This window comes from Mastacembelus armatus, chromosome 11 (genome assembly GCF_900324485.2).
Source record: "Mastacembelus armatus chromosome 11, fMasArm1.2, whole genome shotgun sequence".
Classification (NCBI taxonomy): Eukaryota; Metazoa; Chordata; class Actinopteri; order Synbranchiformes; family Mastacembelidae; genus Mastacembelus; species Mastacembelus armatus.
In genome coordinates this window covers 14,672,639-14,687,588 of record NC_046643.1, presented here as the reverse complement: position 1 = coordinate 14,687,588, position 14,950 = coordinate 14,672,639, and the positions used below count along the sequence as shown (strand labels likewise).

Here is a 14,950-nt window from a genome sequence, read left to right as displayed (position 1 = left end):
CATGTGTGAGTGTGTGTGTGTGTGTGTGTGTGATGCACAGAGGGAGACACCTGCAAAAAGAGAGAGAGGAGGAGGATGGAGAAACAGAAGCAGAGTGAATGTACGTAAGTAGCTGAATGAGGTTTTTTGGGGGGGGGGGGGGGGGGGGGGGGCAGGAGGAGGAAGGAGGGAGAGAGGCAGGTGATATTTAAGCCACAGGTAAACTCTCCCTGTCCATCTGTGCCTTGGCTTTGTCCCCTGCACCTCTTCAAAGACAAAAGGAGGCTCTCCATCAGCACTCAGGTAAGGCAGACCGTTTCACCATACTTTCTCCTCACTATCTCATTAAGGCTTCCTCGTGAAGTGAGGCAGATATATATCAACTGTGCAACTGCAGCAAACAATGCTCAAAACCATTAGAGTTTTAGGATACTGGGTGGGGAGCAGTGAGACGAGCTGGAAAAAAAACAAGGAAGTCATTTGACTTTTTGTCTTGAAATTGTACTTTTGTTTTCAGTTAATGTTTTCAGTTAATGTGTGAATACAGAGACACACATAACAAGGATTTATGGGAGCACAGTATTAACAAATAACAATATAATGGGACTAATGTAGAATAACCAATTTGAAATGTATGAATGGGAACTATAGGCATAGCACAAATATACCAAAACTATTTTTACATCATTATTTCCTGTGCCATAAAATGGATTTAAAACAAAATTTAAATATTATACATAAACATGGGGGATGCGCCATCATTAAGATTATATAGTGGATATGCATTATTATACTATTATTATTACTAATGGACCCATATTCTCAATATTGTGTTACTGATTGCATTTTCATCTCCATGGTTTCTTCTTATATTGTGCCAGTCAATGAGACAGATGACCCCTATAGATTTTCCAGTTAGCCAGCTTTGTTGTCCACTCGCCTCCTCTTTTGTCTGCTGCCTTCAGCTCTGACCTCTCCAACACAATGTTCTGCAGCATGACAAGAGACAATAACTGGTGACTGGCATTAGCGGTGCTGTCTCCTTTTGTAAGGGCTGATAGTGTTTAAATTATGCAGAGAGTCTGTCAGATTTATTATGTCCCTCTGTATTTTGTTTGTTCATGGATCAGCCTCAAAATAATGCTGTAGACTTTTATTTTTCATGGGCAGGTCCAAGCCTGAGCTTGAAAGTTGAACGTGACAGAGTGAGTGTAGAAGTGAATGAGTGCCCTTATCTGTATGCACAAGTTCGTGTTCATGCTGGCACCTCAGGTTACTCAGGGCCTCAGTTTCTGAATGTGCTTACCTGACACGTTTAGTGTTTCACTTCTGGTTTCCATTATGAATGATAAGACTGTTACAGGATAAACAGACTTAGAGCATGTTTTACACTGAAACCACTTTCCACTGATACCACAGTGTTAATTCTTTTATGCATTACTAACTTGTATTACAAGAGTGATAATCCATGGACTAAAACATTTTATACAGCATGTGTGGTAACATGAATTGTGTATGTGCATTTTCTTTCCACATGGATATAGGAAGTGTCAGACTCAAATTCTGCATCATTGACAGTGACTTGTCTGTCTGTGTGTGCACAGTCTTCTCCAAGAGTCCAGCACAAGAAGCTCCAAGATGCCGGAAACAATGTGTGTAAGAGTGTTTGTGCCTATCCTCCATCTTTCCATCCAAACCTCTGAAACGTAAAACCCAGTAAGGTCACACACACATACACGGTGACCAGACTATTTATATAAAAACTGAGTTGGTAATAGCCTCTGTACTACAAGCAGACTTTTATTTGACCTATAAAAATGGGAAAACCTCTCTGCTTAGGTTTCCTTCCTTCCATCCATCCATCTGTCTAACTATTACTTTTTCATGGAGGTGGCTTCACCCTTGATTGCTATGTGACCGCACATGCAGCTGGGGCTGGAGCGGGCGTTTTATGGCAGAGTCTGACCTTTTAACCTGATACCTTTTCCAGCATGTCCAAAGAGCCCAGTTCCAACCTGGAGAGTGCCATGCAGATGCTCATAAAGACCTTCCACAAGTATTCTGGGAAGGAGGGCGACAAGTACACGCTGAGCAGGGGGGAACTGAAGGAGCTGCTGGTAGAGGAGCTGGGCAGTTATTTAGGGGTAAGAGAAGGCCTGTGTGAGGAGGCCAATATGAGCTTGTACACTAACGCACAAATATGCGACACACACGTGACGGTATGTACTCACATACTCAGGCACACAAGCCGAAACAAGCCTGCACAGTGATGTATGTCTACACACTCACCTGACAGAGGACACATTCTTATCTCTCTGTCTCTTGTGTCCCACTGACAGAACTCCAAAGATAATGAAGCAGTTGAGAAAGTGATGAACGACTTGGACGCCAACAACGACGGGGAGGTGGACTTCACCGAGTTCATCATTCTGATGGGTGCCCTCACGGTTGCCTGCAATGACTTCTTTCTGGAGTTCAAAACAGATGACAAACCGAAAGACGGAAGCAAAGGCGAGTCGGCGGAGAAGAAAGATTGAATTAGCGCAAGAGAGAAGGGGGAAGGAGGGGTGGAAAGGGGGAGAAGAGGAGGAGGGGGAAAGAACTGTAAATCAGGAGAAACGGAGAACAGGGTTGCAATGGATTTTATCTTCTGTAATTTGTAAACACTACAGCAGAGAGTTTGTGGGTTCACAGAACAACAAGAACCGGCTCCCCTCTGTAAATGCCTTTCTTACCACAGCATATCCAAAACTAGTTACAGTGTTTTCAAAACATTGAGTTGCATACATAATAGGACATATTCATTTCAACTTATATTCATCACTCTTGACAGTTTCATCTATTTTCTGAAATATTTCACTTTAATGTTAGAACATTTCTGCATTTCTAGCAAACGAATAATTAATAAATCTATATGTATTAACAGATGACTGTATTATTATATGTACTCAGTGGTATCGTCTTTCTTGCAATTATTTTGTAATCCTTTTTGGTAATAACCAATGCATTATTCAATATATTAAACATGGCATTTATCCAGCTATTAATTGAAGCGTGTTTGGCTTCACCTTCTTAAAAATCTCTCATGGTGTATCCATCAACATGTCCGGCATGAATCGCTCCACCTGGAAATTAAGTTGAATGGTTCAGAGAGACACAATGTCAGCAAACAGTGAGTGTGTGTATGTGTGTGTGTGTGTATGTGTGTGTTGGGGATTCCCACAGAGTAAACTGCTCCAGTTCGCACATCCTGCCAACAATATCCTGCAAGTCTTGTTCCACTAGATATAAGCTGACCCAGATGTTTGACTTGGGTCTGCATGGAAAACTTCTTCAAATCAGAGAAACAGAGGGAGGACAGAAAGAGAAAGAGAGATGGTGTAAGGGAAGATAAAGAGTGTTTGTGACCTGTCAACTAAGTATGTAGCTTGGAAAGCAGTGGTATAATCAGAGAGGAATGCTCAAGCTGCTGTGACTGTTTGCACACTTAGTGTCCCTCAGTGTCTCTCGCTCTCTTTCTCTCTCTCTCACAAATATACACAGATCAGTAAATCAACAAGTCTTCTCCCACCTCATTGGCTTTTACAGCTGTTTGTCATTTTTAAAACATGACGGAGGACGAAATGCCGAGCAGCTGCATTACAGGCCCTCTAATTTCAACCAGAAGGATTTCTTCACTTCTGGATGCAGTTGTGCTTAACAGCGTCCTCTTCTTACCATCAGCAATATTAGGAAAATGATTCCAGGTCGGCCTGTGTCTGTGGGCAGGGTTCAACCTATCTGCTTTCATTCCTTGAGTCTCTGTGTTCTCCAAAAGTGTACTCTGATTGGGTGGTTTGAATATCTGAGCTCAGCGCTCACAGCCCGCAGATAGTTAAACAATTCAAAACAAGACAGTGTCCATGACTGTTGACCCTGTTGTAGCCTGAAGGGAAACAAACCTGTTATGAGTGATAACAGCCTCGCTCAACCGCTTTCATATTCCGAACGACCAATAAATGAACTGCTTTCACATAGGACAAAAGAAGGCAGACTAAACAATGTAATACCCTTATGGAAAAGAATAAAGTTAATTGTCCACAAGGGAACCAGACTATATGTTTGTTTTGGAACCTGAGTTAATCTTTGACGTTTTGTTGTGTTGAAAAAGTTTCTCATGTCTTTTTCTGTAAAATCTTAACCTGAAAAGTGATGATTAACTACAATTATCAAATACTGCAGTGCTTAAAAGTACAACATTTACTTTTGAGATGTGGTGAAGTATGACTCTAAAGTAGCAGCCAGAAGTAAATGGAGCTGGTTCAGTGAGATATGGGCTGGTTATTGAGGTGCACTGGTTGTGAATCAGCATGGGACAGACATCCTTCATGGTTTATGCCAGAGAGCAGTTATTTAATTCTTGGTCATGTGGCCTTTTCAACCACACTGTGACTAACAATGGCTCAGTGAAATCCTGCAAACCGTATCTAAAAGCACGCCTGACCTTACCTGGTGAGCCGATTGAAACTAAAAGGTAAGCGTCTCTGCTGATGGATCACACATGGCGGGGGCTGCCTGAGCGAGGAAAAAGAGATGAGCAACACAAAGCCAAGCCATGTCACTGGCAATGAGCCTGAAGCATCTGATAAGGACAGGAGAACACTTCGATTACCAAGAGAGCAGGTCAAGCGACACCCAGATGTCAAGCCACCACGTCTGTCAGAGTCAGGCAGCAATCACATCATGCACGGCTGAGAGGGGGGCGATTGCATGAGAGTAGGATTGCATACATGAGAACAAAATAAAATTATTTATTCAGGTATACTGTGTTTCATGCATCCAGGTCTATATCATCTGACGATTCATCCCTCTCCAGGTGTAGCTTGCTCTCTCCTGGGTAGAATTTGAGAAGGCCTGCTTTCCTCAGGTTCATGAAATCCATCTTGATAGAAGACCAGAGGGAGGCCTTATGGCTGTAGCACAGGAGTCAGGAGACAGATGAATTACAATGACCTGACACTAATTCATAAAGAAAGTGGAAAGTAACTTGGGACATTTATTAAAATATTGTACATTTTTAATGTAGTTGCTTTTTTACTTCAGTATTTCAACATTCTATATTACTGTATACTATATCAGTAAATTACATATTGATTCATCAGTGCTAAATGAATGTCATAGATAATAATAAACCAGTCACTTACTTATACTTTCATATTCTGTATTCTTTGACCTGCTAAATTTTTAATGTAGCTGTTTAATTTGCAATGAAATATTTTCACAGTATATTGTTACTTGTAAAGTTTCTTTTGTAGCTAGGCAGATTAAAGGCCCTCATCAGATACCACCAACCACTCAGCTGCTTGGAAAGGTACCAGCAAGCAGTTATCCATGAGGTAACACAACATTCGTGAGAAGACTAAATGTTATCTCTGGTTTTAAGAGTAATGAAACCTGTGGGGCACTCGCCTTCATAAATTAAAACACAAACCGCTGGCACTAAACAGGAGCAAACAGTGATAGTCTCTACCCCAGGAGTCAATGAGAAACAGGTGACAGGCAGATCTCAGCCTCGGATGACAGTGACAGAGTGAGGAAGGTAAAGGAGAGGAGTGAGTGATATGTAAGAAAAGGAGAGAGAGGTGGTGTCAGTTGCTTTTTTTTCCTCTTTCACAAGCGATCTTGACATAGGTGTAATGATACTACTCCTAATCTTAGTCTGTTTTTAGTTCTGCGTTAACCTACAGGCCAAGCTGGGGAGCTCGCTGCAGGCACGTAAACCATTTGTCCTCAGCATGATCTTCAGCTAAACCTAATCTTCCCTAAACCTAATTTCCACTCTAACCTGGCATAATCATCTATGGCTTTTTAGCAAAAAAAAAAAAAAAATACTAAAATTAGAAAACCACTGAACCCACAACCAAGCTATCTCTGTTAAAAGATTCATTATGCTCAAATATGCCCTCATTCAATCATTCCAGCATCCGCAAAGAGGCCGGCTCCTGAGGGATGACGGGATGGATTGAGGCTTTGATCATTTGCTTTCAGCGCATGCATCACTGACACAAACACCCTCACATTTTGTTGTTTATGTTGTTAATTTATTAGGAACAGAGAGAATGTCACAAGGGATCTCCAGCATTAAGATTCAGGACCTTTTATTATAATCACGTTTACACAATGTCTGAACAGCAGGTCTCCTCATATCAAAAGAAAATGGTGAAAAATGTATAGCAGGTGTGTCTCCTCAGATTACTTCTGCATGAACACTCTGCCAAAAACTACACACTCGCCTCCCTTAAATCTTCAAAGAGACATGGGAATGGCAGAACTCCAAAAACATATAACATAAGAGAACATTTAACTTTTGTTGATGACAACAGGGATGCTCAAACTATATCCAGCATATCACCAAATTAGGATTACATACATAATGTTTTTTTTTTTTTGAGTTTTTTAGAATACACTGAGATAAAGACAACTGAGGTTAGTACTTCTCAATTTGCTGGTATGCCTCTTAGCACCAAAGGGAATTACACACTGAGAAAAAACAGGATACGTTTTTTTAGCAATACATGTCTGAATTAACAATATTAACAAAGGAAAGCTAAAATGAGACAAGCATTCCTTTTATGCTGATATTTTAAAAGTGGTGTTTTCTTTCCCACATTTCAATATTTGTCATTAATTTCTTCCACATATATCTGTAAATAATCCCGCTTTGTTGACCTAAAAAAAAGTTTGGCTGAAAACATTCATTTCACAATGCTTCATTCGCACAAATCAAAATAACTTGAAGAATTATTTTACAGGCTTGTTAAAGATGAAATTTAGTCTCAGTTCTTCCCATGAAAAGCTCAAACTTCTGTAAAAGCCATTACTCCTTCAAGCACATTGCATCAGGGTGAATCACTCACTCTTCACAGTGCAAGATAATACAGTGGAAACAAATCCCTCATTCACAGTAAAACAGAGGAAATCCTCAAGGGACTGTGGCTACTAACAAGTATAAAATTATAAATTACACATCTGCTGCAAGCATAACCATAAAATAGTCGGTCTTTGTTCATAACTTGATAGGTGTATGATATGCTTATATTTATGGTTTTGGGGGGAACTCTGGGGAACGAAGACAGTTCTCAATGTTGGAGAGTTGGTGCAGTGTATCAGCAAATCCACCAGAGGGGGAAAGAACGCCACATATTAAAGACTTTGTTTTCCCTGTCTAAAGTACTTCCTGCTCCAAAGTTAATTTCAGTCAGTAACAATAACAAAGACAGATGAATAGAGCCCTGACGGACAATTAAAACATCACATCTGTGCTTGAGTCCTATCCAACTCCTGATCCAAGACACATTTAATCAATAAAAATGCTTTGTTGCCCCTGGTTCACAAACAAAACAGCAGCCTGGATGTTTTGCATCAGCTGCTCACCAAAGTAAAATAAAGACACAAGGAGCCTTCCACAATAAAAATAACACATAAAGTAGGGCCACAGATATGTATTAAAAGGGGCTTTCTGAAAAGGGGCTTGGCAGTAGAAGTGCACACTGATCACTGATCAGATGTGAGGTATGGCTGATTTCTGAAAACACTGTGTCCAAAAAAGACCCACAGGAGTGTTTGTTTTGTATACCTAAGCTGGGCTGGGGTGGAGTCAGTGGATGCGAGGCACTGGGTGCATAAGGGTCATGTGCTCGGCGCCATTGAAAGGAAGGCGCTGCGTGCAGTAATGGTGCACCACCTCTGGGATACTGGGGAACACGCAGCTGCTCTGGTCCAGGGTGTAGCTGTTTTCTTTGGTCTGGGCAACAATAATATGAACGCAGCCATGGCTCGTCCTGAGAAACACAAAGGGAGGTGAGGTGAAACAGGAATTAACCAAGAATATTTTAAATTCATGCAGTCTGGTATGTGTTATGAGACATTTGTTGATTATCCTAAAGATGCTGAAGCTGAAACCACCTTACAAGCTAAAAAGTTGTTATAAATATGAAAAAAAGGAAATTATGGTGTAAACCAGTTTGAGTTTTACAGTTGAATCCTGGTACACACTACAGTATGTGGCTAGAAAGTAACATGAGCTAAGTAAGTGATATTTTAGACGTTTTTCTAAATGTATAAAATGCACTTTCCAGTTACACTCACTTGAGGGCGATGGAGTACTTGCTGTTGTCTGACTTGCTGTTCCTGACCAGGAAGCTGGCCTCTCTGCAGGACTGCAGCTGAAATTCTGCCTCCTGGCGCGTCACACAGCCATGGTACCAGCTGAGACAGGGGGTAGGAATTTGCAGTAGGGTGGGTTACATTTCATCTGCTACTGATCAAATGCAGAACCTCATTTTATACTGAAACCCTGGATATGAAGATTAGTTTTATGTGACACTGAAACATTCAAATTCTTTAGTGAGGATTATTGAGCATTACAGTTTAAATGTCTGTGTTTCTATAAGAAAACTCCAACACTGAGGTGCAATCGTGATTGTTGCATCACTCATTGTTTCATTCTCTTCTCTGCCAAAAGTTAATTTCATGATTTGGAAGGAATAACGCTCTAGTCGTCATACGGGTCCTGGTACCTTTGTTTTTCAAGGGGCAAGGAGGGGTCCACACAACACGCCTCAGTGTCAAGGCTGCTGCCTGGCGTGGAGGAAGGCGACAGTGTCGGTGGAGAGGATCGCAGCATCTTCTGGGTCCAGCTTTTCTGCCTCAGATGCTGATGCTGTGGCGGCATCTGGGTTGGTGGATGTTGGGGCTGCCTGGTGAGAGTAGGGTGAGGCGTCTCGTCTTTGGCTGGGCGTTCAGGGCTGTCAAACTGTGCTGCGGGAAGAAGAGTGATGAGAGAAAATATGAATTTCAGTAAAGAAACAAGTGACTCCAAATTTGAAATGGATGCTGAAGCCTCCAGTAAATATAGAATAAGAAAACAGCACTTTGAAGTTTCATGCAAGATGTTATTCGGTATGCTGTTGGTCTATGCTGCACATGAAATATAAATGTGAGCACAGGCCTGACTTATTTTTTGAATAAATACTTTCATATTGATCTAAAGCACAGAAGAGGCAGGGTTGGTACTGTGTTATAAAAAGTTCAGCAAAAACAATAAACCACAATCATAATCTGATAAGAAACAGCCTTGAGTGAGTGATGTATTTTGATTTTCTAAGGTATCACTGTGTGTGGGTTCTAACCGGTGTGACAAAGTTAGTTTCCTGTACCTGACAGAGTTTTGACAATATGCTCCTTCTTCCACTCCCATGGCAGCTCATACTCAGCGGAGGGACGAGGGTCTAGCTCCGGCCGTGTGGCTGCCATTTTGTCACTGTCACCACTTCCCTCATATGGGACATCATAAATCTGTAGGGGCGCAGGCTGACCTTCCTCCACCGCTCCATCACTCCCGTCCACCAACCCACACACCTTTAGCAGGTCCTTAGATCCCCGATGTCTGATCTCTTGCAGGTAGAAAACATGAGATTAAAAATAATGACATCTGCTAATAAACAATTTGCCTAGATTAATAGGCAAGTCTAAAATAAACAAATTTTTAAAACCTATTCTGTGCTTTGAAAATCAATTACTAATAAGAATTAGCTATGCATTAATAAAAAAATACATGCATTTACTAATTCATAATTATTAATTTCTGAGTGCTTGAAATAATGCTGGCCTACTCTCATAAACTTGCTTATAATGTAACAGTAAAATCAGATTTTGCTTGCGATATAAGCCTTATACATTCACTGTCACATCATCACATCCTCTGCAGAGTTCTCTGTGAAGGCCTGGAAGTAGAACAGGCAAATAAAATGAAGTCAATTCTACTAGAGAGCACTACAATAAAACGTTTCCACGTTCACAGCAGGCTATTGTTCAACCCTTTTTTAGTTAAAACAATGGAGCGATGGAATGAAAGGTCACAAGAGCATGTGATTGGACAACAAACCACCAGTCATCCTGGATGCTGGAAGGTTTGATAAATGGTCAGACCGATCCATGTAGGGGCTTACACAGAGCTGCGTCCAAGAGGAGGAGGGGGCACTCATGGCCAATTTCCTTTTTAGAGAATAGCACAAGGAAACAGAGACAGGAAAGAGGAAGCAGGGGCAGGAAACTGCACCCATTGTCCGAATGCAGCTTAGTTGCCGTGGCAACCCCATGGGGTACAGAGAGCACTAGGGGAGCGAGTTCAGGTTCTCACTGCTTGGCCCGGAGAGGCTGAAAATGGGAATTCTGTCATTCACACATGGGATATGTGGTCAGATGCAGCTGTACAGATTCAATGATCAGGGACTGAATGAAGCTACAGCAGGAGCCACTTTGTGTCTATTCATGGAAGTCTTACCAGTAATCATCTGCTGGGCATCGTAAGGCTCCATGTAACCATCGTTCTCCCCAACCCTCTCTGCCTCCCTTTGCTCTTTGGTTTTCTGAGCATCAAACGGGTCTGCGTAGTCCTCAAGAATCATCACCTGTATTAAAAAGTGCACTGAAATCAATACTTACACATTTTTAGACACTTTAAAAACTGAGCAGAAATGTTAGAATGAAAAGGACGGACATAAACCCAAAATAATGTAATTGCAAATAATAGTGATGCTACTCTTTAGTATACTGTGGACACAATCATTTACCAACCATCACTGCACAGGACGCTCAGTGGCAACACTTTCATAGCACATGCCGTGATTAAAACTGTATGGAAACAACATAGCCAGTGATCAGAGACGTTGACATGGATAACTGAAATGAATGAATAAATCATCCAACTTCTGCCACTGTATGAAAAAAGAAACGAAAGACAATGGACAATTGTAGAATCAGATCTGGTATGAAACATATTGCAACATAATATATAGTGATAAATATCATCCAGTTTTTAAATATGGATGCCACTAATGAATGTTTTAATGATTAGTGTGTCTGGGCGATAGTTCAAACTAAAGCACTGTCTTCACAAACCCAGAAACATTCAGTTTACTCTCATATATGGTACAGAAAGACATCATGTCCTCGCATCTCAAAATCTGTAAACAGTAAAGATGATAAACAGTTGATCAGTTATCAAAATGGTTTCCAATTAATGTTCAATCAACTAATCGATAAACTTTAGTTTATAGTCAGGTCTAACTAATTGTTTGTAACATATCAGTTGTCATCAGTGAAAAGATACAGGATCTCATCTGTTTGTGTTCTAGTGTTATGTAAGGTATGAATAATAACCACTGTTCTACCACACTAATCATGCTTCACTGTCATCTTATCAGTGCCATAAAATCGCATCTTTGTTTTGCCATAAGACAACAGTAGGCCATAAAAAGAAGCTGTCTCTCTAATCACTTCCAGTTGTGCTCTCTTGCCAACGGAATGTTGGCATTTGTCTGTGTTTGAATAAAGTAGCAGATGCTTGACCGGCTGAAACTCAGCGTATAGTTAAGGGGTTTCATTTATAGAGGTTTAATGTGATAAAAACCTTTATGTTCACCTCCTGTGGAAATAATGACCTATTCTGATCAATGAACCCACAGGTACCTATAACACATATGAGCCAGAACTTGACAAATCAACCTTAGCGGCTGCTGCAGACGTGAACTTGACATCTACAATGGGGATTTACTCCCATTTGGAAACATAAAACTCTTCTTTTATTTGATCTGTCTCTTTTCTGCCTATATCACTACTATCAATATCCCTATCCCTCTCTTTTTTTTTTTCAAAGCCAAGTTGGAGGGCCCTGGGGTTAGCGCCTCAGTGTCAAATAACACGATTCTTTTTATAACATGATAGCCTTTCACCAGGAGGCCTGAATCTAGTCAAAGAGAGAGCTGAAGCAGAGGGAGGGAGGTGAGCGAACATGACTACTGAGCCAGATAACATAGAGGAGAGGAAAGGTAAAGGCCCTGTTCTTAGCACAGCTTTGTATTCAAAGCAGCGTGGGTGTATGGATGGGGGTGTGGAGGAAGAGAAAGAGAGATAGAAAGACAGACTGGGAGGAGTAGACACAATGGGTGTAGCGGGGACAAAGAGGAAGGAGAAACAGAAATAATAACATCAGAGCATTGACTGGATCCTGGCGACTTTGCTGCGGCCAGTATTGATGACACCACATTCATTTTTCTGCAGGATAAATCATTGCCGCTAAACTAGAGAAAGGTGCCACCTATTAGATTCATTTTAACTTCACATTAAGAATGCCACAGACATTTTGCATCTTTAATTAAATAAAAGCACCCATACTACATTATAGCAATACTAGATTTTCTATAGCGATATGATAATTTATATAATATATACATAATAATTATTATTATTATTGTTAAAAGTATATTATCTTTAAATATATTGTTTGGAAACGTAACCACAAAATGCAGTAGGCTAGAAGGAACAATATTTTCCTTCTGAAATGTAATGAAGTGGAAGTTCAGCTAAAGTAAAAGACATACTTCAAAACTGTACTTGAGTGCAACACTCTAATTACTCCCCATGAAACTCCATGGGAAAAGTCAGCCAGCAGCTGTAGGATATGTAATAGTTCACTAATATCTTTTAGATATACACTGTCTTCTTATTATAAACGTTTGAAAGTACGAACATGATCTTGTTAGAACACATATACCAAATAACCATGTGATATTATTAAAAAGCAGTAAATGTATTCTTGCCATTTATAGCGTCAGGAAATTACTGTCACGGATCTTTCACGGTTTGTAACTCACAGTTTCTGTTTTGCACTGAGTTGGTTTCTCTGCTTCAGGAGCCACTTGACTGGTACCGCTATTGAAGTTTGGGCTTTTGTCCTGTTTGTCCACTCGGATCAGCCGGTTGATGTAGACATTGGCAGACGCAGAGCTCTTCAGGGGTCTGTGCTGCTCCTCAAATACCGGTTCTGCTTTGGTGCTCTTGCGATTTTTTCCAGACAGTAGATTGTCCCAAACTTTCCCATCCTTTTGGGAGCTTACACCGTTTCTACCCAGCTCTATGGCTGAGTTCTTTCGGTTTCTACCGGACAGGAGAGAAGCTACTCCTCCACCTCCTCCACCTCCTCCACATGTGCTGTCAGCGGAGGAATTTTTGCGAAGTCCCGTTTTGGATAATGTGGTTTTGGTACCAATGCCGGAGACAAGTCCGGCTTTAGTGGCTCGGGGCTGTGAGCCTGATTCTGAGGCTGAGCGGATCCTGTCGGTACCGTTTTTCAGATTGATGGGAAACTCCTTGAACCACTTTGCCATTGTAACTCTGATGGAAACCTGTAAACCTTCCTGCCACCCTTTAGCGCCATACACCAGGGCCAAGAGACGCACCTTTAGAAATCACAGCCTTTCTAACAAAAGGCTTCTCTTCCGCTGCTTTATTCTAAGGTAGAGCCTGTGTCGAGTACAGGATCTCCACACCTCGGTTTAAAGCATGTCATAAAAGCTTTCAAAAGACAGTGGCTCTATTCCTAAACCTCCAACTTCAGAAAATATTCAGAAGTAAAGAACTTAAAGCCTTCGCACCTGTTTGTCAAGGTGAAAAAAACGAACAAATACACCAGTTTTATCCCATTGGTGATTTTCTTACACCTGTTCCTTCTTCTGCTCCCGGAGAAAAGTTTATTCCCTTTGGATGAAGAGATGTCTTCGGAGTGGGAACACCCGAAAGAAGGCAAAGTTTTTCTTGCTTCTGATTTGTGGTCCCATTCCCAGAGCGGTTTATCTGATCTAACAACAATCCGCCGTCGCAATGAGCTTCTCGACTGAGCCTGGAATAGAGGAGGGGGTATCTGAAGTTGAGAGGGGGAGGCAGGGCCGGGTGGGCGGTGATACACTTACTATTATAGACACCAGAATAACCATTTTAGGAAAACCTATTCTGTGCCTATTCAGCATTCTTGATTAGATTGACCTGTGCCACGTAACCAAGAACAATGACATCTGTTCCTTTTCTTTATAATACACTCACTGCAGTCCATTGTTAAAAACTGCATTGTGCACTGTCCTCCTAATATTTATTTCAGCAACTTTTGATTATTCTAATACAGGCGTGTGCACAGTAGACAGCCTACCTCCATTAATGCAAATTTATTTTCAGATGGCGATTTTAATTGAAGTTGACAGATATGTCAATATTTTGATGCTGGATATTAATTAAATAACTTTCATGATGTTGGTTGATAATGTGCTTAATTAGGTGTCTAATTAATGCCCACCCCATCCGCCCCTGTTTAATTGTACAGGGCATCGGTGGGAAATGGTCCGTTCTGAGTATCTCCATATGTGCCAGTAAAAGGTATGACACTAATTCTGTGCATTACAAAATGACCGAGGATAATGTTAAGACTGGTAGATTTTTAAATATAATATTATAAGTTTGTTTTTAGGTAGAACAGATAGAGTTTCAATTGTTATTGTGGAAAATACTTTTTGTAGTCATGAAGGATACCTGTAGGCACCCCCATTTTTGCGACGAGATGGAACCTTCCATGGTGCGCGATACTCCTGCTTGTCCCTCTTTGTCCGGTGGCGATAGAAGGCCATGATAATTATGGCAAAATTTGCGTTTTTGAATGAATTATAGTCGCATGGTGGATCAACAAGCATACACCGTGTGAGGACTGGTTTGCTGGCAATGACACACCAGAGATTTTCAATTTAAAGGACAGCAGAGCAAGCAACGGAGAAAGGGTACAGTTTGCTTCCAAGACAGTCTGCAAGATGGCTAACGTTAGCCACTAAGCTAACGTTAGCATAGTAAACAACAGTGCTCGATTGCTTTATCTCATAAATGTTGTGATGCGGAAAATTAAGTGCAGATTTCTCACGAGTGAAAGTAGAAAAAATAAAGCACAGCTTCGGATTAATGTGTCCAGTGTTGCGGCTGCTGCTAGCTAACTAGCCACATTGGGTAACGTGGCTAGCTAGTTAGCTTGCGTTAGCTAGCAGCTCGAAGACTTAGCTACACATCTGTAAGTCATCATTTCAGAGAGGGGGGGGGGGTTGTTCTGTAACTTGCT

At 41.1% G+C, this 14,950-nt stretch overlaps 3 protein-coding genes across 8 annotated transcripts in view; 2 read left to right on the top strand and 1 right to left on the bottom strand.

Moving 5' to 3' along the window:
• The first annotated feature begins 224 nt into the window (after positions 1–224).
• s100s (S100 calcium binding protein S) lies at positions 225–2,517 on the top strand. 4 transcript variants are annotated; one of them, XM_026300621.1, is made up of 4 exons: positions 225–282; positions 1,584–1,631; positions 1,970–2,123; positions 2,319–2,517. In XM_026300621.1, the coding sequence occupies exons 2-4, from the start codon at positions 1,618–1,620 to the stop codon at positions 2,514–2,516; spliced, it is 366 nt and encodes a 121-aa protein (XP_026156406.1). In that variant the 5' UTR covers positions 225–282; positions 1,584–1,617; the 3' UTR covers position 2,517. The 4 variants fall into 4 exon arrangements, with proteins under 4 accessions (XP_026156406.1, XP_026156409.1, XP_026156407.1 ...); XM_026300622.1 differs by having other exon boundaries at positions 253–282; positions 1,524–1,631; XM_026300624.1 differs by lacking the exon at positions 1,584–1,631 and having other exon boundaries at positions 234–282.
• Positions 2,518–6,050: 3,533 nt separating this feature from the next.
• LOC113126547 (SH2 domain-containing adapter protein E) lies at positions 6,051–13,698 on the bottom strand. The gene is made up of 6 exons (XM_026300620.1): positions 12,675–13,698; positions 10,304–10,430; positions 9,177–9,413; positions 8,538–8,778; positions 8,107–8,226; positions 6,051–7,799 (listed from the first exon to the last, which is right to left on the bottom strand). The coding sequence occupies exons 1-6, from the start codon at positions 13,185–13,187 to the stop codon at positions 7,616–7,618; spliced, it is 1,422 nt and encodes a 473-aa protein (XP_026156405.1). The 5' UTR covers positions 13,188–13,698; the 3' UTR covers positions 6,051–7,615.
• Positions 13,699–13,962: 264 nt separating this feature from the next.
• The window catches only part of pygo2 (pygopus homolog 2 (Drosophila)), a 5,622-nt gene continuing 4,634 nt past the window's right edge, over positions 13,963–14,950 (top strand). For 2 of the 3 annotated variants that reach the window (XM_026300491.1, XM_026300490.1), the window contains exon 1: positions 13,963–14,621. The gene's annotated coding sequence lies outside the window, so the exon portion shown is untranslated. The other variant, XM_026300488.1, reaches the window with a different exon arrangement.

Coding starts and splice junctions, on each gene's coding strand:
- s100s (XM_026300621.1), top strand. Junction 2,124..2,318: donor AGCTGGGCAGTTATTTAGGG/GTAAGAGAAGGC, acceptor TCCCACTGACAG/AACTCCAAAGATAATGAAGC.
- LOC113126547 (XM_026300620.1), bottom strand. CDS start 13,187: ATGGCAAAGTGGTTCAAGGAGTTTCCCATCAATCTGAAAAACGGTACC. Junction 9,414..10,303: donor TGCCCAGCAGATGATTACTG/GTAAGACTTCCA, acceptor TCTACCTGCAAG/AGATCAGACATCGGGGATCT. Junction 8,227..8,537: donor TTGCCCCTTGAAAAACAAAG/GTACCAGGACCC, acceptor CCCCTGTCTCAG/CTGGTACCATGGCTGTGTGA.